Here is a 25,369-nt window from a genome sequence, read left to right on the forward strand (position 1 = left end):
CTTTGTGAATTTGACTACTGTAGGTACCTCATATAGGTGGAATCATATAGTATTTTTTCTTTGTGTCTGGCTTATTTCACTTAGCGTAATGTCCTCAAGGTTCATCCATGTTGTACCATATGTCAGAATTTCCTTCCTTTTAAAGGCTGCATAATATTCAGTTGTGTAGATAATACCACATTGTGTTCACCTATTCATCCGTTGCTGGGCACCTGGCTTGCTCCCACTTTTGGCTCTTTTGAATAATGCTGCTATATAAACATGGGTATGCAAACATTTGTTCAAGTCTCTGCTTTCGTTTCTTTGGGGTATATACCCAGAAGTAAAATTGCTGGATCTTATGGTAATTCTGTGTTGAGGTTTTTGAGGAATTGCCATACCATTTCCCACAGTGACTGTACCATTTTATGTTCCCACACTTTATGTTCTACATTTTCTTCTGCTCGACACTATGTTTGTAAGATTCATCCGCGTAACTGCATGTAGTTGTGGGTCATTCAGTCTCAATGCTGCGCAGCATTCCATTCTGTTAATGTGCCACAGTGTGTTTAGCCATTTTACTGTTAATGAGCATTTGGGTAGTTTCCAGTTCTTGGCTATCACAAACAGTGCTGCTACTGCAGTGCATTTTAAAATTGGGTCTTAAGGTTTGGTAGCTTTGTTATTTTATTTTCTTACATCATGGGAAGGAAACTATTAAACTGAAGACCTTATTTATACAACTTACAAAGCTTTCTGATTGTATTACTTTGTAATCTTAGTATCACAAGTGACAAAATATCCAACCCGCTAAGAGAAGGTAATTGTTGGACCACATAACTGGAAAGTTTAGGTGTCCGGCTGCTGGCATGAGTGGATCCATGGCTTCAACAATTTCGTTCACAGCCAACTCTGCTCTTGTGTGTATTGGTTCTGACCTTTCAGCCATTGTAGGTGCACATCCCTCAAGCAATCACTGTGATCAGGACATGGGTTATGTCGTCTGGATTAGCCTGAAGCTTGGGTATGCAGCTCCACCCAAAGCCAGTGGAATGGGAGGAGTGGAGTGGTATCTCTCAAGGAGAACTGGAATACAGGTGTTGCCAGATGGAGAGAAGTTGCCATGCCTTTGAGTTCAGGGATTACCCAACCTACATACAAAATAAGCCCCACAGTGGCTCTGAGGCCATACTTAAAGAGGCTAGTTGAAGAATAAAGCCAGGTACGTGTATGAGGGGTCTTCAAGAAGTTCATGGAAGAACATGTATTATCTTTTAATTCAATTTTTCTATGAACTTTTTGAAATAACCTTGTATCTGAGGCACATGGACAAACATAAGAGTTTTTACTTCTCAGATAAAATCTAAGGGACAGAACTCCCCAGTTCAACACTTCCTCACTTTTTTCCTCTTTAGATTCAAGGCTTCTACAAGAAATATTCAAAGTCATAAGGCAAGAGTAAATGTGAGTATCACTCCCCCTGAACATTCAATTATCTATATATTATTAAAAGGTGTGCAAGGTTGAGGAAAACTTTCAAAAAAGGTGGATGCGTGTGTGTGTGTTCTCTTCTTTTACCATTCACATAATCCAGTAAAGGTTTGACAAAGTCATTAACATTTTTAATCTCTCAACAGCTTGGGTCTGCATAGTACATAGCTGCTGGGGTTCTTGATCTTCAGCTGGTTGGAAAAAAAATGTAATTGTGGGCCTGGTAGGCAGCACAAAGTTTCTCTCCAGAGTAAAAATTGAAACCAAGGGGCAATTTTAATACTAATTTGGAGCTTGGGGTAGAAAGGCAGCCACAGAGTTCATGCTGGGGAAATGTCATAATCCACTGAATATGACATTGTGTCCTGGGGACTATATCAAATGAAGAGCAGTGTGGCCATTTTTAATTCCTCCTTCACTTTCAAGTACTACTCTGCACATTCCTTTATATTTCATTTGCTTGTTTTCCATTTTCTTTCTGTTTACAAAGCTTTTGATTCACATTGATTATGAATGAGATGTTGTGAGGAAGAAAATCACTAAGTCTTAGAAGAGATGGAAACTCGTAACCTCTCTCCCATTTTTAGAATGCTAGTGTGTCTAGTCTAGCTGAATACAGTAGATAACAAGGGCATGGAAATTAGATGATGTTTCAATAAAGGCAAACACAGTAAAATTTAGAGATATAGCAAAGAATTTCTAGTATTTCTGACAGCGAGTCTTTCCTTTCCTTTTAACGTTAATTTTTTTTCTTATCAAAATAATGTATGTGCAGAACTTAAAAAGCTAAATAACACTCCCAGGCTTAGGAAAACTGTAGAGTCTGCCCCACCCCTCCCCACCCTCCAGTCCTCTTTCCCTCTCAGCTCGTTCTCTCAATAACGTTCTCCACATTTCTCAATAATGCATTTAGGTTGCTCTTTTTATTATCAATTTTGTACATTATATATTGACTTCTTATTATGATATATGAAGTCTTAACTCTTATACTGCCTCATCATATGCTATCTTATTTTTCCATTCCTTAATTTCTCAAAATAGTTGTAGCACTGTTACAGTATGATTTTTGGTTAACTTAATATTCACTGTTTATATCATCCCAGTTATGTACATATTAGTTTCTTATTGCTAGTGTAACAAATTACCATAAACTTCATGGCTTAAACCAAGAAAAATTTATTGTCTTTCAGTTCAGGGGTTCAGAAATCTGACATGGGTCTTATGGGGCTAAAATTGAAGGCTGCATTTCTTCTGTTGGCTCTAGAGGACCATCCATCTGTGCCTTCCCTTTTGCAGCTTCCAGAGGCTGCCTTTATTTCTTGGCTTCTGGACACATCGCTTCAACCTCTGCTTCCGTCATGTCTTCTCTGACTCTCTTGCCTCCCTCTTATAAGGACTCTTCTGATTACATTGGGTCTACACGATAATAGGGGATAATCTCCTCATATCAAGACACTTATTTAATCATATCAGCAAAGTCTCTTTTGCCATGTAAAATAATATGTTCATAGATTCTGGGGATTGCAACATCTTTAGAGAGGTCATTATTCTGCCTTCCATAATGTGTATGTATATATATTTTTTTCACTGACAAACCAATCATCATATTTCTCTCCTTCATAACTGTGTTTTCTGTGGAGTTGATAATTGGAGTGTTTTTCCTCTTGCTAGATTTTGTGTAGCTATCATAAATTCTTTCCGTTCTCTCCAATAGAACTGTAAAGCCCCTGTCTGTACTTTCCACATTATCAAACATATCAGATAACCTGTGTTTCTTTTTTCTTGAAGGCTTCCTGAGCCCTCCATCTTTGTGCTCCAAGTTGGACTGTGTGCTCTAGTACTGCTGCAGGCAGGAGTGTTCCTGGGATTTCCCTTTGCCATTGTTACTGTCATCCTGGGAATTCTCTTCGCCCTCTCCATGTTCTGCCTTTTCCTTGATCTCATACATTTTTCTTTGATGGTTTATTTCATTGTTCAGGTGGGGTATATCCCCCATTAGTTTCTTGAGAAGAGGTATGCAGGTGGTCAGTTTGACACCTTAGAGATCTTAAAATCTCTCTAGCAAACTATGTAGATGCTAGTGATAAACCCTCTTTGGCCTCATGCTCAGGGAAGGAAGAGAAGTCGAAGTCGGGGAGAGAAGCGGGGAAGAGTGGAAGATGCTTCTGCCCTGATGCACAGGCATCATTTGATATATTTCTCCAGTGAATGAACACATAAGACATCCTCTTATTACCTGCTCTGTGAAGTGATTAGCTCCTTATAAAGACCTGCTTGAAAAGTTAACTCCAGTTATTAGAAGATGCCACTATAACCAAATCTGTTTCTTGCCTCCTCAGCATATAGAAAATAAATCTGACTCCCCTTTTACTTTTATTCTACTCCTACTGCTTCACCAGATGATACAACTCTTAGGACCCAAACTTATATATGGCTCATCTTTGCATCCCCATAATGGCATGCATTATGTAAATGCTGACTGAATATTTGGTCAGTTACTACACATTGCACACATGGCTTTCTCTGTGTCCACTAAAGAGCCGGCCTTGCTGCAGCTTCAGAGACCTGGCATTGCTGCTGCCTCTGCTGCAGCACTTTTTTCCTGGCTCTTCATGCACTGGCAACTTCCATCCTGCAAGTGAAGCTTGCCCATCACCTAGTCCTCCTGGTCCCAATCTACAGACACTGTCTTTTCCCCAACTCACTGACCATTACCCTGCAATGGCAATACCTTTCATTATGAGAAATGATCCTATTTATGTCCTATTTCCTCTGATAAATGGGCTCCATAGGTGTGCCTTTCTGTCTCATTGACTACTGGAGATCGCGTACGTAGAACGGGGACTGCTGAAAAAGAGTTTATTAAATGAATGCTTTCAGCTGTTGAGAGATTAAAAATGTTAATGACTTGTCAAACCTTTATTGGATTATGTGAATGGTAAAAGAAGAGAACACACATCCACCTTTTTTGAAAGTTTTCCTCAACCTTGCACACCTTTTAATAATATATAGATAGTTGAATGTTCAGGGGGAGTGATACTCACATTTACTCTTGCCTTATGACTTTGAATATTTCTTGTAGAAGCCTTGAATCTAAAGAGGAAAAAAGTGAGAAAGTATTGAACTGGGGAGTTCTGTCCCTTAGATTTTATCTGAGAAGTAAAAACTCTTATGTTTGCCCATGTGCCTCAGATACAAGGTTATTTCAAAAAGTTCGTGGAAAAATTGGATTAAAAGATAATACATGTTCTTCCATGAACTTCTTGAAGACCCCTCGTATATGTACCTGGCTTTATTCTTCAACTAGCCTCTTTAAGTATGGCCTCAGAGCCACTGTGGGGCTTATTTTGTATGTAGTTTGGGTCTTCTTGCTTGCAGAATTCCATATCTAGGTTGCTGTTTGTGTATGGCATGGAGACCCTGGTAATTAGGTTTCTGTGACTTAAAGACACTTCTGGGGCTCCAGCTATAAAAAGCCATTCCCCTTGAAACCAGGACAGAAGTATACACGTACACTCAGGTTAGTGATACTGCTGAGAGAAGAAATGGGTTGAGACGTGAAACAATGAGACTGCTCTCTTTTTTCCTGTTCTAGGCCAAGTGCAATGAAATCAGAATCAAAATGTTTAAAGTGGGTTAGGGATACTGAGGATCCTTCAAAAATTGATCCTTATCTCTAGAGCAGGGTTTCTAGAGCAGCACTATTAATTTGGGACTGGATACTTTTTTGTCGTGGTGGGATATCTTGTTTAATGTAGAATGTTTAGCAGTGCTGTGGTTTGCATGGGTCACCTGCAAAATTCATGTGTTGCCAATATGATAGTATTGAGAAGTGGGGCCTGTAAGAGGTGATCAGGACATGAGGTCTCCCAGCAATGAGATTAAGGCCTTTATGAAAGAGACTTCACATAACATTCAGGTAACTTGCCCTTCTGCCTTCCACACGTGAGGATGTAGCAAGAAGGCCCTCACCAGATGCCAGTGCCTTGATCTTGCACTTCCCAGTGTCCAGAACTGTGAGAAATAAATTTCTGTTCTTTGTAAATTACCTGTTCTCATGCATTCTGTTATAGTAGCATAATCAGACTAAGACAAGCAGCATTCCTGGCCTCTACTCACTAGATGCCAGTTGCAGCAAGCCCCCTCCCCTGCTGCAAGTTGGGACAACCAAAAATGTCTCCAGACATTGCAAACACTGTTTGAAAACAACTACTCTGGAGAATACATAGAAGGACCCAGCCTTAAGCCATGCTACTAGGTTTATTGAAAACCCATATTGTCACCATTAATGTGGCAGTGGTGTCCCTTTCCTGTAAGAACAAAAGGCTCCTTAACTTCAGCCTTGTTTTTTTATTTATACATATATATAAAACACGTGTGTATATATATGTATGGATGTGTGCATATATATATGTCTTCTCAGTCATACCAAAGTAGTTTGAACCAATGTCCTCCCCATCCACCCCCACCCCCACCAAAACATATCACACTACTCTAGGGTAACCTTAGGCTCCTCCACTGCACACATGGTCTGTGATGTGTGCCCCCTAGCCAGTGGGGTCCTTTCTGGGTCTTTAGGTACTGTGGTATCTGAATGTGCTGAACGTGCCCAATTCTCCAGTTTCTCAGAGGCCACTCCCTGGGGTCATTGTTAGCTATCTAAAACTGCAGAGAGCTACTATTATAAGAAAAAGGAGGGTAAATCTCTTTAATTGGTGGTTTCTGCAATATATGGAGGGTCATTCATTCATTTTCAGCACATATTTACTGAGTAGTTATGTGGGCTGTTCTTGACACTGAAGGTATAAAGCTATAAACAACACGCAACATGCTTTCATGGCGCCTACACTCTTATAGGAGAAGACAGACAATAAACATAAAATATGTCAGGTGATAAGTACTAAGAGGAAAAATACATCAAAATGAGGAGAAGGAAACATTAGGTGTGGGAGTCTTACACTTTTCAATTAGGGGGGTCAAGCAAGATGTAAAGGACATTCAGGAGCATGACATCTGGGCATCTCAGGGGAAAAGAGTTCCAGCAGCAGGAGCAGTAAGTAAGTACAAAGGCTATGAGGTAGGAGTGTGCTTGGTGGATGTGAAGATAGTGAGAAGTCACGGGGTGGGAGAGTTATAGAAGAGGTCAGGGAGGTGTGGGCATGTGCTTCTCGTGTGGAGCTTTGGAGCCTCGGTGAGACTCAAATTTTCAATTTTTTGTTAGGTAAAATTTCAAACATATGCTTAAGTAGAGAAAATAGTATAATGAGTCAGCAAGATTTAATAAGTAGTAACCCATGGCCAGTTTTATTTTATATGTATTCTTACTCCCCCCTCCAGATTATTTTGAAGCAAATCCTACACACATTATTTCATCTGTGAATATTTTTGTATGTAGCTCTAAAAGATAAAGGTGATCATTATCCAATATCACACTTAAAAATAATTGATTAGTTTCATCAGATATCCAGTGTGTGTTTGTATATACACCTACATATGCATGTATACACATATATACATATATGCAATATATATTTAAGGCTGAAGTGTGTGTGTGTGTATAAAACATATATATATATATGTGTATATATATATATATATATATATATTTTTTTTTTTTTACCTATGTGTATTACCCTGGTTGTTTTCTGAATGTCTGATCATGTGTTTGTTTGCAGGGTTTGATATCAGGACCCACAAAAAGTTCATATGTTGCAATTAGCTGATATGTCTCTTAAGTCTTTCTTAATCTTTGGGTTCCTCTTCCATCTCTTTTTTCCTCTGGTGAAAATGTTTGAGAAACCAGGTTATTTGTTCTGACTTTCACGTCTAGCTTTTGCTGATTGCATCTCTGTGATATTGTTTAACATGTTTTGATTTCCTGTAAATTAGTATTTTTATATAGAGACTTGCTTGTATGCAGGGGTGATGTGGCTTTTTTGGTAAGACCACTTCCTGCGTGTTACCCAAGAGGCACAGGAAGCTCAGTGTCTCTCTTTGTGATGTCAGCAGCCATTGATGATCATGGCCTACCCTAGATCACTGACTCATTAGGGTTTGAAAAATGGTGATATTCTACATATGTCATCCCTTCTTTGTTTACCAACTGCAATACTTCTAGAAAGAAAATCCTTTCCCCCTCTATGAGGTGCAGTTCATAAGGAAAGCAGGATAAATGTGTTTTCCTAGTTCTCTAGCATCCTCCAAAGGTGACCCCAGCTGGCTGGCTGGCTGGCTTTCTTCTTTCCTCCCTTTCTTCTCTTCTTGAACTCATGACTTTAAACATTTGACATGTTTTAATATGTTGCCATTATTGCTTCTATTGATGCTCGATTATCCTATTTTGGGCCAAGTGTGCTAGGTTTTTGGCCTGCACTCCGAGAGGGAAGCTTTTGGAGGGTTTTGAACAAAAGAGTGACATATTCTGAAAAAAGATCACTCTGGAGTTTATGTGGTCAACGAAGTGTAGAAACTACCACGAAGGCAGTAGAGAGACCAGTTAGGAAGAAATTATAGATTTCTAGCCAAGACATGACGTATCTTAGATCAGTGTGGTTTAGCTGGAAAGAATGCTAGAGTATGGATATTTGATATTGGAAGGAGGCTTATTTGAAAGGATGGGGCGCGGTATGGTGATTTTGCTTTTGGATATGCTAAATTAGGAGTACTAAGAGGAAATCCAAGTGAAAATGTTTTGTGGTCCGTTGGCAATATGGAACTGAAATCACTTAAGAAGATCTGTGTATAGAAGTCTATTGAATAACATTCTTATGTGTTTCCTGAGATGGGATTCTACTTTAAAAGGTTAAAGAATTTGATAATTTAGCTTTATATTTTGGTGTAGAGTAGTAACTGATTTTTCTCCCTTTTCTTTTTATCATAACCTGGCTTATGACACCCATTCTTCAAACCTTCCCTGACTTTCCTAAGTAAAGTTTATATCTTTATGATTTCCTCTTGTTATGCTTTTTTATGCTAAATTACAATCATTTTTTACATTTCTGCCTGCCTCCATATGGAAGCAATGACTATCCAATGACTGTATTTCCAGTATGGATTTGTTGTCTCAGCAGGTAGGAGGGTTGTTTCGTTCTGTGGGCCCACACTGAAGGAGAAGTTGGTAACTAGTAAACATTAACAAGTTGGCAGGTAAGGGTTTAGAAAAGGGTTCTAGAAATATCATATAGACCTCCACTAGCCCGCATGCACCTTTGTAGAGTCAGAAACAGATCGCCCTCTAGAAGGGCACAGAGCTGAGGGTGCCTTTGTGGGAATGAGATAAATGGAGTGGAAATAGCCCAGAGCCAGGTGTGGGTTTGGAAACATGGGAAGCAGGCTGGACATCAGCCCCTACTTCTCGCCTTGCCCAGCATCCTTGTGCAGGGCATATCATGAACAACTGTATGTGGCATCCCTGCCTATGGAGACCACTGGGGTAGGAGTAAACACACCAAAATCCAGTCCTAGCACTGCTGCCAACTGTGCAACCTGTTTCTTCACCTGGAAAAGATGGAGTTTGACTTCATAGCCTTTGAAATGTAACTTCTTGAACACATTGTTTCACCAAAATTTGGCTGTGTGTGTGTGTGTGTGTGTCTGTCTGTGTGTGCTCAAAAATTAGGATTCTTGATAAAATAAAGTTCTAATTTGTTCTAGTGTTTCTTCTCAACAAACCAGTGGTTGCCAAATTTTAAAGCATTCTAAAGTGCATTAGAGGAAGTGAGTCAGATACATTCTTCATACACAACAATGGAAGTACACTTAGTTCCAAGTTATGAATACTATGAAAAATTGTGTCCTTTGAATAAATACAGGATGAAACTTTCAGGCTTTCAAAATATATGTTCTTTCTTTTCTTCCTTACTCATAGTAGATTGTTTTTGTAAAGTATGGAGCACTGAGATGTTCTTAAAAATCAGCTTTTCAAAAATAAAAATACAAGCTCTTATCTCTTGCATTTCCAGTTGGTATTTTCCCAAGGTAGGGTTTTGCCTGTTTACACAAGTCTTTGCCTCAAGATAGAGTTTAACTTCCCCCAAATTAACACAGTTTATTCCTCTTTATGATGATTGCCATATATAGAAAAAAATCTAATTATTTTTATTCAGCACCTTTCCACATCTCTTTCTTGTGGAATATGAGTGATTTGGTTAACTCCACCAAGGGAAGAGTTAGCGTAGCTTCCTCAGGACAGCTTAATTCTATTTGAGAGCATCACAGGGAGCTGGGGAGTAGTTGACGTTCCCTGAGATAAACTCTTTTACAAGTATGATACTGTTGCTTTATTTTTCCCCCTCAGTCTGCATGGTGAAAAGGACTTTTCATTTCACTGAGGTGAAAACTGGGTCTGTGAGTGGAGCGACTTTCTTTAAAAAAAAAAAAAAAAAAAAAAATCAGAAACCAATTACTTGATATGCAGAGCTGCAAGCCTCATCCCCTTTAACGAAATCAGTGCAGTGTGCACTGCTGTTAACCTGAGGAAAGCAGCTGACATCTCTTGATTACGCTAGAGGTGGAAGGACCCAAACTTGCAGGATCCCCCTCCCCCTCGGGAGAGTGTTAGTCCAGTCCTTTAGAGAGGTTCGTTTTGGCTCTCTGTCATCACCGGGACGTGGCAGAGAGCGTGTGTCATGGTTACAATAGAGTGTGGTAACATATAACAACCATGAAAGCCCAGCGGGAAAGGCTACAGATTCCGGGGCTGACCTTGGAGTAAGTATTGTCTGCTTTAATATTTTAATGCTTTCTGCATGGCACTTGCTTTCTGGCAACCAATAGCTATTTAGCATTTGTTTGTACTGACAGCCTCAGAGTACTGCAGTGTGAGGTAGGGGAACATGTCTTAAATGCATGGCATTTGGTTTCAGCTAATGTGGAAACCCAGACCCAGCATTTTTGCATTGCAGTCAGAGGAAAAGCATTGCTGCATATTTAAAGTTACTAAACCTCAGTTCTGGAAACATCTTAACAGCTCATTGTGAAAGAATGTATCAGTAGGCCATGGTGTATCTGTCTTTTTCTCCTCCTTTCTTTACTGTTTGTTTATCCCCATGCTGCCTTTTCTAAAGAAAGGCCTCTGTCTGCATTGAATAATAGAAGACATTACAATGGAATAGAATGTAAGGGAAGGGTTATTTGTGACATTCATTAGATGTGATCTATGTTTTATCTGTGCAACAGAATATTAATGAACTGTAGTACATTTAGAATCCTCTCTGCAGAGTCTCCAGCCACTGCATGCAATGTGTTTACCTAGTTGAGCTCTGTTTGCTTAGCTGTTTGTTTTTTTTTTAACCCATTAACTCATCTGACTGTCTTATGATTTGACGTAGCTACGTGAAAATGTCCATATCTAATTTGTGGCGCAGAAGTTAGACATCTGTGGTGCAGGAAGTGTCAGCAAATTTTTATTTTAAATCTGTTAGTCAAAGATGCAGAAGCTGTGAGTTAGTCTGTGCTGGCACACTTTAAGATAATAAATAGTAAAATATAAATCTGGTAGAAAAATATAAATATCCCTTTTTCTAACTTATAGCTCAGACATAGAATTATATTTTAGTGAGATCTGTGTAGTCTCTATAATCTCATACTGGACTACCTCCAGGAAGAGACTGCAGGAAGAGAACTGTGCTCAGTTCTGAGTATTAATTATTCCTCTTGAATTCTGTGAGTGCGTCATACAAGAGAAGTTATTTCCTCAGTTAATTAATAAATTAATAAAAGCATGAAATTCTGAAATGAAAACTTTTCTAATCTGTTCTTGCTCTAAAATTGTACATTGATTTTGTACTAACAAGGAGCTCACATAAAAAAGTTAGAGGGCTCTTACCACTTTCTTGCTGGATGTGGCATTTTTCATAATAGAGATAGAAACAACCATTGCTCTAATATTTTTTCCATCTCCACCCCCAACTTAACATTCAACCCTCACCATCTATGTGGAATATTTTAGTGGCATGCACTCATTCTTCTACTTAATCCTCCTATCTCTAGCATTCTGGAAATGCAAAACTAAGGTAGCTCTATTTTAAAAACCCAGGAGCATTTACCTCTAGCTTTGCTGTTACCTCTGTTTTTGGCTGTGCTGCTTTCTTTCTTTCTTTCTTTCTTTCTTTCTTTTTTTTTTTTTTTGGACTTAATAGATATCATTTCACATTGTCTTTTCTTCTTTTCATTTTTGGCATCTTGTCCACATTAAGAGGAGACACTTTAAAGTAACTTTTAAAAATACAAACTCAGTTGTGTCAAATGTTCCATTTTATAATTTGAAACACTGAGGTATGCCACAAGTTTAACGACTTTGCCAGTGATAGCACAGGATATGAGTCAGCTAAACACAGAGGGTACCCTGGATTTTGTTTTAATATTAGGCCATACCCCCTCAGTCTATCCTCTACCCTCGTAATTGTCACTGTTCATTTAAAACAGATTACTCTTTTCAGATGAGGAACTTGAGAATAGAGGATCACTGTTAAATGTCATTTTACAGGTTGAATATCCCTTATCTGAAATGCTTGGGACCAGAAGTGTTTTGGATTTTGAAATTTTTTTTTTTTTTAATATTTGCAGAATACATACCAGTTGAGCATCCCTTATCTGAAAATCTGCAATGCTCCAGTGAGCATTTGTTTTGAGCATCATGTTCATGCTCAAAAAGTTTTGGATTTGGGAGCATTTTGGATTTTTGTATTAAGGAAGTTCAACCCGTAGTATTAGCATGTAATTTCCTTTGAACATGTTTACATTGAAATGTACAATTACTCTTAAGCAGACATAGCTAACTTTACATTCATTCATGGAGAAAGCCAATTCTGCAGTCTCTGTGTAAATTTAATTTGTAACCACTGCAGAGACATGTTGTAATAAAAAGTCTTATCACTAATTTTATTAAAAGCAGGTTTAATGTATATAATTTTAATTATTTGCAGGACCTTATAACAGGGTCCGAACTCAGAGCCCAAATGTATAGAACAGTTTTTGGCTGTTTTCTCATGACACATTATTGTTTTTCTTTCAGGAGAGTTTATTCCATAGGTATTGCAGCTATGGAGTATTACTTGGGCATATTTAACTCTGTAAATGCAACCCTAAATTTTCCATCTGATTTGTCAATAACATGGGGGCAGTTTCTGATTTCTGTTTCAGAAATTGAAACCCTGGGTATGAAACACCAAATATATTTTGGGTCATTAATTTATACAGAAATTTATGACATCTAAATAGTCTATACCTGGCTTTCTAATTTCTGAGAAAGAATTTGGAAATTTCTTTTTGTAGGCTTTTTGCTTTTTGCTTTTTTTTTTAAATGTAACTATAGAATTAGGTTTATAGGCACTGGGTAGCACGCATCTTATGTGTTCCTCCTGGAGACGGAGTGGCGTCAGTGCTTATGCGGCCTATTTTAGGACCGGAAAAGATAAATAAGACTGTACTTAGTTAAAATGATGGATATATCAGTGGACATTCCCTAGAGCTTTCCAAGGAGCTGCTAAGTTAGAGTACGGTATGTTTAAGAGCAGCAGCTTCAGACTATGCTCTGGATGTATAAGGAAACTGGTTGCTTAGTTTATCAAGCACTGGCACCCAACCAGAGAATGGTTTTAGAAGATATAAGACTTTGCTGAAACACTTTATCAAATAAATTGGAGTAGTTCAAGGAATAATTTTATATTTCAGTTTAAAACAAACAGCCAAATCTCAATTATCCATATAATGGGAGACAAAGATGGTGTTAAGAATTTGCAAACTATGGTAAGCCCAAATCTGATGTTAGCCGCTGTTGCCAACTCTCTGTACTAATGAAGGGCACAACCAGCTTGAATTGACCGATATGTAGCTCTGTTCCAAGATCCCATTCTGTGAGGTAGGAAAACGTGATAGAGTGTAGAGCTACTGTCCAGTAAGGAGGCAGAAGAGTGTTCTTCAAAAACTAGTTGCACCATAGCGAGAGTTTCTATTGCTCACATCAGCCTAAGAGTTGGGACCAGAATACCTTGCTAATTCTCAGTTTGATTTTGCCATGTAAAACATAGTTGGGAATTGACTATAAACATCATACTTTGACAGATCTATTGGCAAAATTCTTATAAGTAAAATATCTAACTTAAGTTTCATTACCTTCTTAACAGAGAAGAAGCATAGGCCAAAAGAAAAAAAGATAATGGGCTCTCTTCAACCACCATATGATGAATATTTGAGAGTTGGCTGCTGAATACGTATGGTGGTTTAGATGGGTTGGTAGGGGGCTAGGATTGCATTGACAGATGAATTTGAGAAAACCTCTCTAGAAAGTAAAATTTATAGCTACATGTAAGAATTTTTGAAGTTATTTATTATGTACATAATCATAAGAAATCTTTTTTATCATTGCCCCTGAGGATTAGAGAAAATGTAGTGGGTCTTTGTTATGAGGAAGACTCACTTTTCCCTGCAGTGCTTAGAAACGTATCTTCCTATGTGGAAATGTTAGTCGCTATGCTGTTTCAAAACCATAGTATTTAACCTGAATTTTTCTTTTTTTTTTTTGCATTGTCTGCTAACTAGTTCCCTTTAGTTCTGCTACAGAATTACCATTAATTCTTAATCTGGAATAGAATATATCAATATTAAACGACACTGGATTTTCTTTGATGCAAAAATCATATGTAGAAGATATCTGCCAAGTTGCTTTGTGACAAAGAAAAGGCTCAAATAAAAATGGCAGCTGTAGTTTTTAAAATGTAAATTTCAGCAGGAAGCCTTTTACTTGTTCTGTATTTTAGAGCCTAAAAAGGGTAAGTGATTAGATGATTACCTAGTGGTATTGATAAGCATGCCATAGTGATTCTGGCCTAAAGGGAACATAGTCCCTTAAATGAGCTGTGCTATTTTCACTGCAATCATTTCTCCCTCTTGGAATGACATTATTTTAACTTTCAGTCTCACTCCAAGGAGCCTGAGTCCAACCCCATCCAGTCCAGGCAGTCCTTGTAGTCCTCTCTTGGCTTTTCACTTTTGGAGGTAAGCGCACTCCAGGGCCTGCCCAGGGCTGCTTTGTCTTTCTGTTCCTCCAGTTCTCACCACAGTATTTGAACACTTTGGATTCTGCAATACACAATAAACAGCTTTTTCTTAATTGTTGCCTTAGTGTTCACATATAGAGTGAGGAAATTGGTTGCATTGTTTACTTAACGATTTACAGGATCACTGAAAAAATGTACTATTCCATTTAACATATCTTACTAATATCTCACTTGGTGTTGAGTGATTAGTCGTTGACTTCTGTGTGTGTATTACAGGTTTTCATACTGCTTTCTTAGGAAATGAGCTGCAGTAAATTCCATAAATTTTGATCAGTCTCTTAAAGTGATACAATTTATTACAATTTCTAGAAAATATTTCCTAATTCCTGATAGAGTACTGTACTATCTGTTACCACAAACTATTTTATATACGATTATTTAGAGGATAAAGTATTTAAGTTGTCTAAAAGGGTTAGTATTTTTTTGAAATCTTCTTTGAACTCGGTTATATACCTCCACCCTCTCACTCATAGGCAGATTTAAATGTATTCTTCCCTTTTCCTTAGAGAAATATCCCCAAGGAACTCTTCTTGCATTTTAGCATGGTTTGTTACAAGAATACATGATAGAAAATACTCCTAGTACTCTTGTATAGTACATATGTTCTAATGGAGTTCAATATTTACAGATATAGTGAGTTTTCCTCATATATAATCAGAAGATGTAAATAGAGTACCCAGCATCCCTCCCCCTCTTTTTTTAATCATAAAGAAGAAAGTAGAATCAAACTCTCAGTTGATGGAAAGAGCAACTTAAATTTTTTTTTTATTAATAAATACTTTTTTATTTCATATGGGCAAATGAATGAAAAACTTGCCATTCCTACCAGCTAGTTCCTCAAAAATACCAACTTACAAGATTTGGATGACATCAGTGGGACAATTTAATAAATATGTTTCTCTCACATTTCTGAAGTAGGGTTGAACTGCAGTCTGTGAAGAAGAATTGACTAGGGAAATAAATTAATGACTTTGAACTTTAGTTCTACTCTTCAGCTGATGGGATTATATTTATTACTATAAAAGTGGCTTTCAACATGAAAGTTCCATGTAATAGCTTTTATAAAGCATCCTCTGAATATAATAGATGCTAAAGTATAGGAATAGTTTTTTTTTTTTTTCTGTCTGAAGAATTTCATTGCTCTTGTAATTTGTCCATTTTTGGTGATCCAACCGCAAGAAATTAAACTGTCTTCTGAACTTTTTTCCTTCTGTGTAACATGTCTTCATCAAATATTCATCTTTCCTTTTCTTTTTTCTTCCTAAATACAGTAGGGTATTCAAAATGAAGATGCTATCACTAGTGGAGGAGAAAAGAGACTCAGATGAAATAATATGGTAGTGCAGAGGAGAGGGAAGTTTGAGGAGTGTTTTGGAGAAAAGTTTTACAGAACTGGTTGTGTTTGAGCTGAACCTTGAAAAATCTTGGGAGTTCAATGGGGAGAGGTGGGGGTGAAGGACAAAAGCAGATTGAAAAGAAAAACAAAATCATGGAGGTAAGATAGTATATTGTAGAAATAGAGGCTGGCAGATTAGCTTAGTTGGTTAGAGTGTGATGTTTCAACACCAGGGTCAAGGATTTGGATCCTCATATTGGCCAGCTGCCAAAAAAAAAAAAAAGTATATTGTAGAAATATTGTGTCACTAGAACACAGCTGGAACAGAGGGTGGGTCGAGTAGGAGAAAAACATGGAATTGTATAGAGATTTTGTATGGACTTAAAATTAATTCAGGGCCATGCCATGTAGGACCTCGAATATTAAGCTAAAAGTTTGACTTTCATTTTGTAAGCATTCAGGAGTCATGGGAGATTTTTCAAATAAGGAAAGGACATCTGAGTTCAGACTAAGCAAATGTACTCTTAACAGCATTAAGAATAGATTGGATTTTAGGCAGAAACTCTAATGAGCGTACGGTGCAAAATTTCATGAGTAACAGGACAATTGCAGTGAATTACATTAAGATTTGTCAAGTATTTTATATTTGGCCAAGCAGACTGTCCAGTTGCTCCATTGGTTAGAGCGCAGCCCTGTAATACTAAGGTCAAGGGTTCAGTTCCCTATATCACCTAGCTGCCAACCCCCCCCCCCAAAATACTAGCAGTTTTATAAATATGATTTCATTCAATTAAATCCAGCCAACACTTCTGTGAAACAGGAAGCGCTATTGCTTTGGTTTATAGTTGAAGATGCTAGTGCACATAAAGATAAAGCAACTTAACTAGCCTAGGACTGAAAACAAAGTCTCAGATCTTTCCACTGTGACCAACTTAAGACCTCCCTTTCTATGAGATCATTTATACTGAATTTTAATTATCTGGTTTAGGTAGACCTTGTGATCTCAGTTAGTCACTTTTATTTCCCCAGTCCCTCACTCAATGCGGGGAATGTGGTAAGTGTTTGAGAAATATTTATTAAAGAATGAATACGAAATAGAAAATGTACTAATTACAGTGCTGCTAACAAATCAACCACCAGATAAATGTAGAATGGCTCAAATACAATGGAATTTTATTTTTCACTCACAGACCAACTGTTTGGGGGAGGGATCTGCTCCATGGGGTCATTCAGGGATGCAAGGGGATCTCTAATGCATAGCCTTCAAGGTTGCCGCGGGAATCAGCATCCAGCTGGTGGAAAAGGAAAGCATGGAGCACGATGCACTGCCAGGCCTAGAAGTGTCCACATGTCACTTCCACTCCCATTCCATCACCTAGAATGTAGCATTCTGACCACACCTTATAACCAGGAAGCCTGGGAAATATGGCCTACTTGTATCCAGGAAAAAGAGGAAATAAATTTGGCAAATAACAATCTTTGTCACGGAACTTGATGATTAAAAGGTACCCATAGCAGGTGTTTAGTAGATAATTTTCAATGAATGACTGAGATTTCTAGCATTAATGACTTGAGTGGAACCCAAGAGAGCAGAGTTAGGGAGGGAGGAAAATGTAGTAACGATGAGTTTGGTCTTTCACATTGAATAAGTTCTAGGTAGGGATATAAGGTTGGCAGCTTAGAATTAGGTATCTCTGATAGGGCGCCCCAAAGTGTTGGTCTAAGATTATGAATTGTAGGAATCCAAATACGTTCATGCTATTACCACCAAAAAGCATTTATTGCATTCATGCACAGAAATTGCTTTTTTTTCTGCCACTGACTGATGGGTCAGATTTCTTCTTTGTTCCTTTTTTATGAGTAGGTTTGAAGGTCTGGGAAGTGTGATGTTGTTGAGCACCACAGTGTCTGTGCCCATTCAAGGAACTGACACAGTTTCTAAGTCTAGCAATGGAAGATTCTGTTCTCATAGTAAAGCCCTGGAGGCAGACCTTGCTGAGGTGTGAGTCAGCTCTCCATCTCCAGCAGGGCTTCATGGGCTTCACCAGGGCAGGCTTCCTGAAGGCGGCTAGAAATAAGAGATCTGCAGCTTCCAGGACAGCTTAGTTGCTAAGCGGAATTTGAGTTTAGTTCCGTGTATCTGGGGAGTGAGACCTTACACTGCTGCATGGAGATTAGAGCAAAGGAAATTGTGGCTCAGTATGAGAGGAAGGATCTTCTAAGGAAGCTTTCTGAACAGAATAGGCTGCCTCGTCAGACCACCAGTTGCAGGGAAGCCAGGTGCTCACTTCACTGAAAAGATGCAGAGGGCATTCCTGCACCAAGCAGAGGATTATACAGCCTTATTCCCAGAGGCCTTTTCATCTTGAAATTCTGACACTTTTTTCTCTTCCAGCAGGGCTGGGAAAGAGGCAAAACAAATATTTTATTCAGAAATTAAAAAATATATAGGGTCCAAATATCAGTTTATCAGCTACCAGTGTGACAGAGAGTGTCTTCAAGACCTTAAGTGGAATTTATCATCTTCACCACAGCCACTGAGAATTTCCCACAATCCCCAGTACTTAATAAATTGGTTACCAATTAGGAGCTATTCGTATGATGATGACATCAGTGCTTTTTGAGTGATGTGGATGTGATCTATGCCAGCTCATAATGTGGACTGTGATTAGACAGCAAGATTCCAAAGGAGGCTACCTCATTTTCTTGGCACCTAGTATGCCTTGCCTGGGTAAGTAGCTGGAGCTGGCCCAATTACTCAGTGACCACATTTCCGTTATGGTATAGTGATGTTCTTTTGTATTTCCATTTCATCCCCCAACATCCGAGTGGATGACAGCCTTTAGAGCACCTGCCACACTTCCTATGCTCCTTCTGTTTCCTTCTTCTGTCCTTTTCTTTGCTTCTCCATTTGGTTACTGGAGTCTCAAGGTGGTAAACACACATTCAACTATGCCAGAGTTGGCAATAGAGAAGGTAGTCTATTCTTACGTCTCCCAAACCTCTCTCTTCCTGTTTCAGCTGTGACTGAAAACTCACATGCCACGTTGCTGGTAGGATATAGAACTAGCTTCAGAGAATAATATTGTCACTATGCTATAAACTCCACCAGGACAACAATTTTTGTCTATTTTTTTTTCCACACGTATCCAGAAAACCTAAAATAGTGCCTGACACACATAGGAGAGTCTCTGTAAGTATGTATTGATTGAATGACTGTGTAATTCCCTGGGACTCAAACCCGTTCTGTTTTATCTGTGCTTAGAACATGACATACAGTTCTGTAGTAGGTATGTTTTGAGAGTGATTCTGACACCTTTAGAGCTAGGGGACGCATTTTGATTCTTCCATAAATAGTAAATTATAGCTATCAAAATGTAAAAACTGACCAGGTATCAATTATAAATAAAGTAAGGTTCAAGCACAGAGTAGAAAGGCATTATTAATGAAAGGTAAACCCCAGAGTATATTAAAGGCTATGCCTGGCTATGGTGAGGGACAGAGAAAATGGTCTAGAAGTCATGGCTAACACACACTGAAGAGATCAAGTCACTCTAAGGACAGGCAATTGGAATATCAGCTCCATGGAGCAAAGGTCTATCTTGCTTACTGCAGTTTTCCTAGCACCTGCAATGGTACTTGGTGTATACTAGACAATAGATTGATTAGTTGTTGTTATTAAATATGCTTTGAAGCAATAAGAGAATTCCGAATTGGAGACTTTTGGGGCTACTTCTGAAAAACTCAGGCCCTTCAGTGAGTCTCTATTCCCTTATGGTGACATTCTGTCTCCAGCTGGGTCACTGTAGCCTTTTTCCTATGGGCCCCTGTTGTCCAGTTCAGTGCAGAACCCACCTACCTAGCTTCATTCATTCACATTACTGGCCTAACTGGCCCTGGAGACATTTAGTTTGTAACCCTGACTAGGAGTCATAGTGCCAGAATCTTGGCTACTGCCCCCACCACATACAAACTTGGTAACCTTGGGCAAGTCATGACCTTCTGGAACCCTCATCGTCTTCATCTGTGAATTTCCTACCTCACTGACAAAGCAAGAATAGTAGTGTATAGATATTTCGTGCAGTAACATTGTATGAGCAAGAATGGGACATGTTGTGGTTCTCTAAGAGTGGTGGGCAGGAAAAATAGACAATAGCTTGACAGGGAGAGCATCAAGGATAATTGTCATCTAATCCAGTTTGCCAAGAGCTGGCCCATTTTTCCTGTTGCTGCTGGAAAGGTTACTGGGTATCCACGGCTGCCTTCACTTCACTTGTTGCCATGGTGAGGGGCAGACATAATCAGCATTTACCAAACACATGGCAATGTGTTGTGATTTTGTGTCTCCTGTTCACAGGGAACCTGTAAAAATGGGAAAGTCACCTGACTGCTACACCACTAAACCCTTTTAGTTTCATTTACTTTTTAGGATGAGTGGGACCGTTTGTCTTTTTTATTCTATTTTTCCCTCTTTCACTTTGTGGAGAACATTGAAAAAATCTGAAGAAGCTGGTAGCAGATGGTAATTTCTTCGTACTCTGCAGACACCAGTTCCTGTGCTTTCGTGAATGTGATGGTTTAATGAATTGCCTTATGCATCCCTGAATTTTATTTCTGAATTGTTAACGTAGGACTGAATCTGTGTAGTGCAGACCCTCCAAGGAATGGCTGTGCTAAGCCATGGTGAACTTGATTATGAACACGGCGCTGGCCCTGTGGGTGTGGGGCAGGGCAGGGATGAGAAGGTTGGCAGTCTCAGATGTCACTGGAGTGGTGGCAGGGCAGGTGTGGACAGGCCCTTAGCACCTCTCTCTGCCCAACCCTTGCTGGTTTCTGCTGGGGCCACCACCAGGAGCCTTCTGTTGCTTGTAGGAATCCGAAGAAGGGAGAATGAGATGATGTGTCTGTGGTGCTCCAGAGGGGGAGGGGGCATGGAAGGAGTAGACTTCACATGGTTAGCAGTGATGGGAAAGGGCTAGCATAATAAATGTACTGGAGAAAGGCGCTTCAGTGGTTTCCTTCGACTTTTCTCTAATACATTATTTTGTGAACAGATATCACAAGCTCATCTGCTATAAAGTTGCAGAGCCTAGAAGATGAAGTCTTGTGAGGTCAGATGGCAAGCAGCACTTTCCGGTCCACTGGGGTCCCTGGAACACATTTGTTCTTGCAGAGCCTTCGCTCCTGCATGCGTAGGTGTCTGCCTATTCTGACAGACATCCCAGGGTCTTGCTGTTTGTCATGATGATTTGCATTTTTTCTTTTTGCTCTTACCTTTTTATGTTGACTTTTCTGGTCCACTGACTTGGGTAAAAGGCCCAGATTACTCTCCTAGGTATTTACAGGTGCTGTGGCTTAGTTTCAACCAGGTACGGAGAGCTTGCTACGTGCCTGGCACGTTCTTATTACTTTAGGTGTATTAACTTGTGTAGTTCTCGTACCATGCCCAGGAGGCAGGCACCGTCTTCATTTTACAGACGTGAAAACAGAAGAAGAGAGGGTCTACAGAGACCACACATCTTAGTTTGTCCAGGCTTGGATCAATTTATGCCTTCGTCCCAATGTGATAATTAAGTGTTCCCCCTTCACTTCAAGCCCTCCAAGTTTGAACAACAGAATATATCCACTTCCTAATATCTAGAAAGTGACTTGTTCCTGTTCAAACTCAAGCAGCTGGATGGCTCCTACTGTGTGGCATAAAACTACACTGTCTACGTTTTCCTTTAGCACTTCAATTTGCAGTCATCTGCATAAGTATTACAATATTCTAATTACAGGGGAGGTGTTTTACTTACTCTGTAGCTCCTCTGCTTGGTTCCTATATGTTTTCCATCCTCTGTTGAGAATGTGCTTACGGGGTGGGAAGCATGTTTTGACTTGTGGAGCCCTATATTTCTTTTTATTTTATTTTTTTAGTTTTATTTTAGACAGAGCCTAGATGATACAATGAGGGTTAAACTGGGTTCATTTTGGAAATCAGGCCATGGGCCCAGCAGCTCTGATACCCACAGTGGCTCTGATAACCACGGTGGCTCTAACCTGAGCTGTCTACACCTCGTTTCTTTAGCCATGCTGGCCTGCTGCTGCCCTGAGGAGACAGTGCGCTCGCTGTTGCTGTGATGTTCAGAGCAACGTGTGATGTTAGGGGACCAACAGGATGCTTCCTTCGTTAAACATTCCTTTGGCCCTACTAGCTCCTGCAGGTAGGACTGTAGGATGGTGGCCTGTGCAGTCTTTTGGGCCAAACTTTGTGACTACTTGACTTAACCAACTTTTCAATTTTGGTTTTAGAATATATTGAAATTACTTTATGGAACCTTCACAGTTCTCTCTTATTTACTAGAACTTCTTGGGGAAATTGAAAAAATTACTTTGCTGTATGTGTGTGTGTTGGGGTAGGTTCTGTTCTGTGCTACATTTTGTTACTGCGTTTCTTTGTGACTAGAGAAAAAGACATTTTATGTCGTTTCAAAAAAAACTATTTCCTACATTTTAAAAATGTGGATACAGCCATTAACGCCCACCGTGTTGATAAGAGAATTAAGCTGTGATATTCTTTGAAAGCATAAGATGGTGATAATGTGAAGCACAGAGGTGTCTCAGTAAGAGGAGGGATACAAATGCAGAATTTTAAAAAATTCTCAAGTTTCTCTAGCGATAGTATGGAGGTGTTGTAAGAATGAATTAGATAACGTTTATGAAACGTTCCAAGAGGAGTGTTTTGTTTTATTATTATTAGTTTCATATTGTTCTTGGAAACCCAGTATTCAGAATGAAGTACCAAATCTGACTTTGTGTCAGGTGGCTGCGTATTCTAATTGAATGTGACAGTAAATGATGAGACACTAGGAAACGGGGATAGTTGCACCAGTGGTGCCGAGTGAAAACATGAGCTAAACACCACAGATGCTTATGCTTTTCTCCTTTTTTTCCCCATGACAATTTGCTCAGGTGGATCATGACTGGCTCCAGTTAATAAAATAATCTGGAGATACCCCAAACTGAGAGAAATATTTACTTTCTTACAGTGGTGTTGGTATTGTTTTTTTCCTCTCTCTATAAAATACAAATTTGGCTCAATCTAATCAAGTTCTGAGTCAAAAAGTCATCTTTAATTCTTCCCTTTAAAATTTTTTAACATGTCATCCACTAAAATGTCCTATTGATTCTGCCTTCGCGTGGACTTCCCTTGCTTACCACCTTCGCCGTCCCACCGTAGTCTGAGCCACTGTCGTTTAGCCCTAGGTTTTCGCAGTAGCCTGCAGCCTATCCTCCTGCTCAGTCCACCTTTTGCCTCTTACGATTGTCTCTGTCCAGCTCTCACAGTCAGAGTTGCTCCTCTCAGAACCTTCCAGTGGCTGCCCCCGTCCTCCACGACCGGCTTCCCGCTGCCTCTCACACTGATTCCCTTTTGGATTCCTTTTCTCTTTTTTTTTTTTTTTTTTTTTTTAAACACTCCACACATGTTCCTGTGTCAGGGCCTATTATCCTCTGTTCCTGGAACATTTTCCTCCTACCTCTTCAATTAAAAAAAAAAACCTACCAAAAAAGCTGAAAGAATAGTACCAATCAACAGCCATGTGCATCTCGATTCACCAATTAACACTTGCTGTATTTGATATTTACCTTCTCTTTCCCCTTACTTCCCTCTTAGCCCCATACATATTTGAAAAAAAAGTTTTTGCTGAATTATTTGAGAGTAATTTGCAGCCATCCAGATAATATTTCACCCCTAAATACTTAAGCATGTATTTCCTAAGAATAGGCACATTCTCCTACATAACCATATTATCATTATTACGCCCCTTAGTTCGAACAGTATTATACTGTCCATGTCAGATTTCTCCAGTTGTTCCCAAAAAGTATCTAGAAAAGTTTTTTTTTGCTTGTTTTGTTTGATCCAGGATCCAATTAATTTCGTTGAGTTGTCATATCTCTTTAGTCTACCTTGATTTGGAAAGTTCTACTATGTTTTTATGTGTGTCTTTTCAGAAGGTTGGCATTTTTGGAAGAGTACTAGCAACTGTTTTGTAGACTGTCCCACAATCTTGATTTTTCTGAGGGTTTCTTTACCTTTAGATTCAGGGTAAATACATTTGGCAAGAACAGGTGATGATGTCCTCCCCATAGCATCACATCAGGAAGCCCCAAAACTGGTGTCTGCCACATTTTTCCATTGTAGTTATATCCCTTTTGCTTTGTTAAGTAATCTCTGGGGTGATGCTTTGAGTCCGTGTGAATATCCTTTTTTCAACAAGCATTTACCCAATGGTGTTTGCATTCACTGATGACCTTGCTTGCATCAGTTACTATATTGCTGTTGGTCACAATTTTCTAATTCTATTATTTGCTGGTGCTCTTCAGCTAAAGAAGGATTTTCTTTCCTTTCTCTCCCTCCATTTTTAGGAATATTACTATCGACTCATGTATTTTTATGAAGAATAAAATAAAAAAAAACAAATCTAGATTTGGGTGTGTCATTATTCATGACCACCATTCCTTTTTTTGTAGTAAAGTTGTCCCAAAATTCATCAATGGGAAGCCTTTTAAGCTAATACTCCTGGTTCCTTCTGACATGATTGTATTAGTCTTTGAGCATTTCCTCGCCTTCTGGCACAAGATGTTCTAGCTGTCCAGAACAGCTAGAGGAACACCCAAACAATACCCAAATGGTTCTCTCCTTCACTTCCTTAATGGGACAGTGACAGAGAGGCCTTTCTTAGCCACTCCATGAGAGTAGCAGCACCACCACCCCTGCCACCTTGCTTCATGATATTTCCTATGGCCAGTGCCCCCACCTGATGTGTAACATTTATTTGTTTGCTGTTTGTCTTGCTCAACTGGAATGAAACCTCCAAATTGGCAGAGATTTGCCCATTTTGTTTACCACTGGTTCGTAGTATCTGACATACAGTATGTCCTCACAAAAACTTGTTGAAGAAATGAATGAATGAATTAACCCCCATCTTGAGCATATATCAAGCTCTTTCAGATTAGCTGCTGCTGCTTTTCTGTTTCTTGACACTGAAATAAATCAGACTGACTGTGAGGGGTTTACAGTTACTTGTTTGGAGTTCATCTAGTAGTTCTCCTGCCTCTGGATGCTGGTGGTATTCGGAACTGTCACTAACAATGCATTACAAATGATACTCACTGCAAGGCGCTTGGCAGTTGACAATGGAAGCATTTATGATACTGTTCCTTCTCCTTCAGCTTCTCAAACAGAAGGTCTGACTATTTTAGAAATAAAAGATTGAACACTTGACTGTGTTAGAATTTTTTGCATGGAGTCTAATGCTGGGAACTAAAAATTCAGTTCAATAAGCATTTTATTTTCTAAATGAAAATAAAAACCCTTTGTTTTGTACATTATACTTTCATGGTACTTATAAAGTATGAGTTGGTTCTTGTCTTCAAAGAACTTCTATTCTAATTGCAATGATAAGAATTAAGAAAACAATGTGGGGCAGGAATTGTACATTAACATTAAACGTAGAAGTTGATG

General features: G+C 39.0%; 1 protein-coding gene across 1 annotated transcript in view; it reads left to right on the forward strand.

Annotated features, from left to right (window-relative positions):
- Window positions 1–10,087: 10,087 nt before the first annotated feature.
- LOC134369410 (microtubule-associated serine/threonine-protein kinase 4-like) overlaps window positions 10,088–25,369 on the forward strand; it is a 198,916-nt gene continuing 183,634 nt past the window's right edge. The window contains exons 1-2 of the mRNA XM_063085876.1: window positions 10,088–10,179; window positions 14,386–14,466. Coding sequence (XP_062941946.1) covers window positions 10,133–10,179; window positions 14,386–14,466 — 128 coding nt within the window. The 5' untranslated portion in view covers window positions 10,088–10,132. The remainder of the gene's footprint in view (window positions 10,180–14,385; window positions 14,467–25,369) is intronic.

Source organism: Cynocephalus volans, chromosome 2 (assembly GCF_027409185.1).
Source record: "Cynocephalus volans isolate mCynVol1 chromosome 2, mCynVol1.pri, whole genome shotgun sequence".
Classification (NCBI taxonomy): Eukaryota; Metazoa; Chordata; class Mammalia; order Dermoptera; family Cynocephalidae; genus Cynocephalus; species Cynocephalus volans.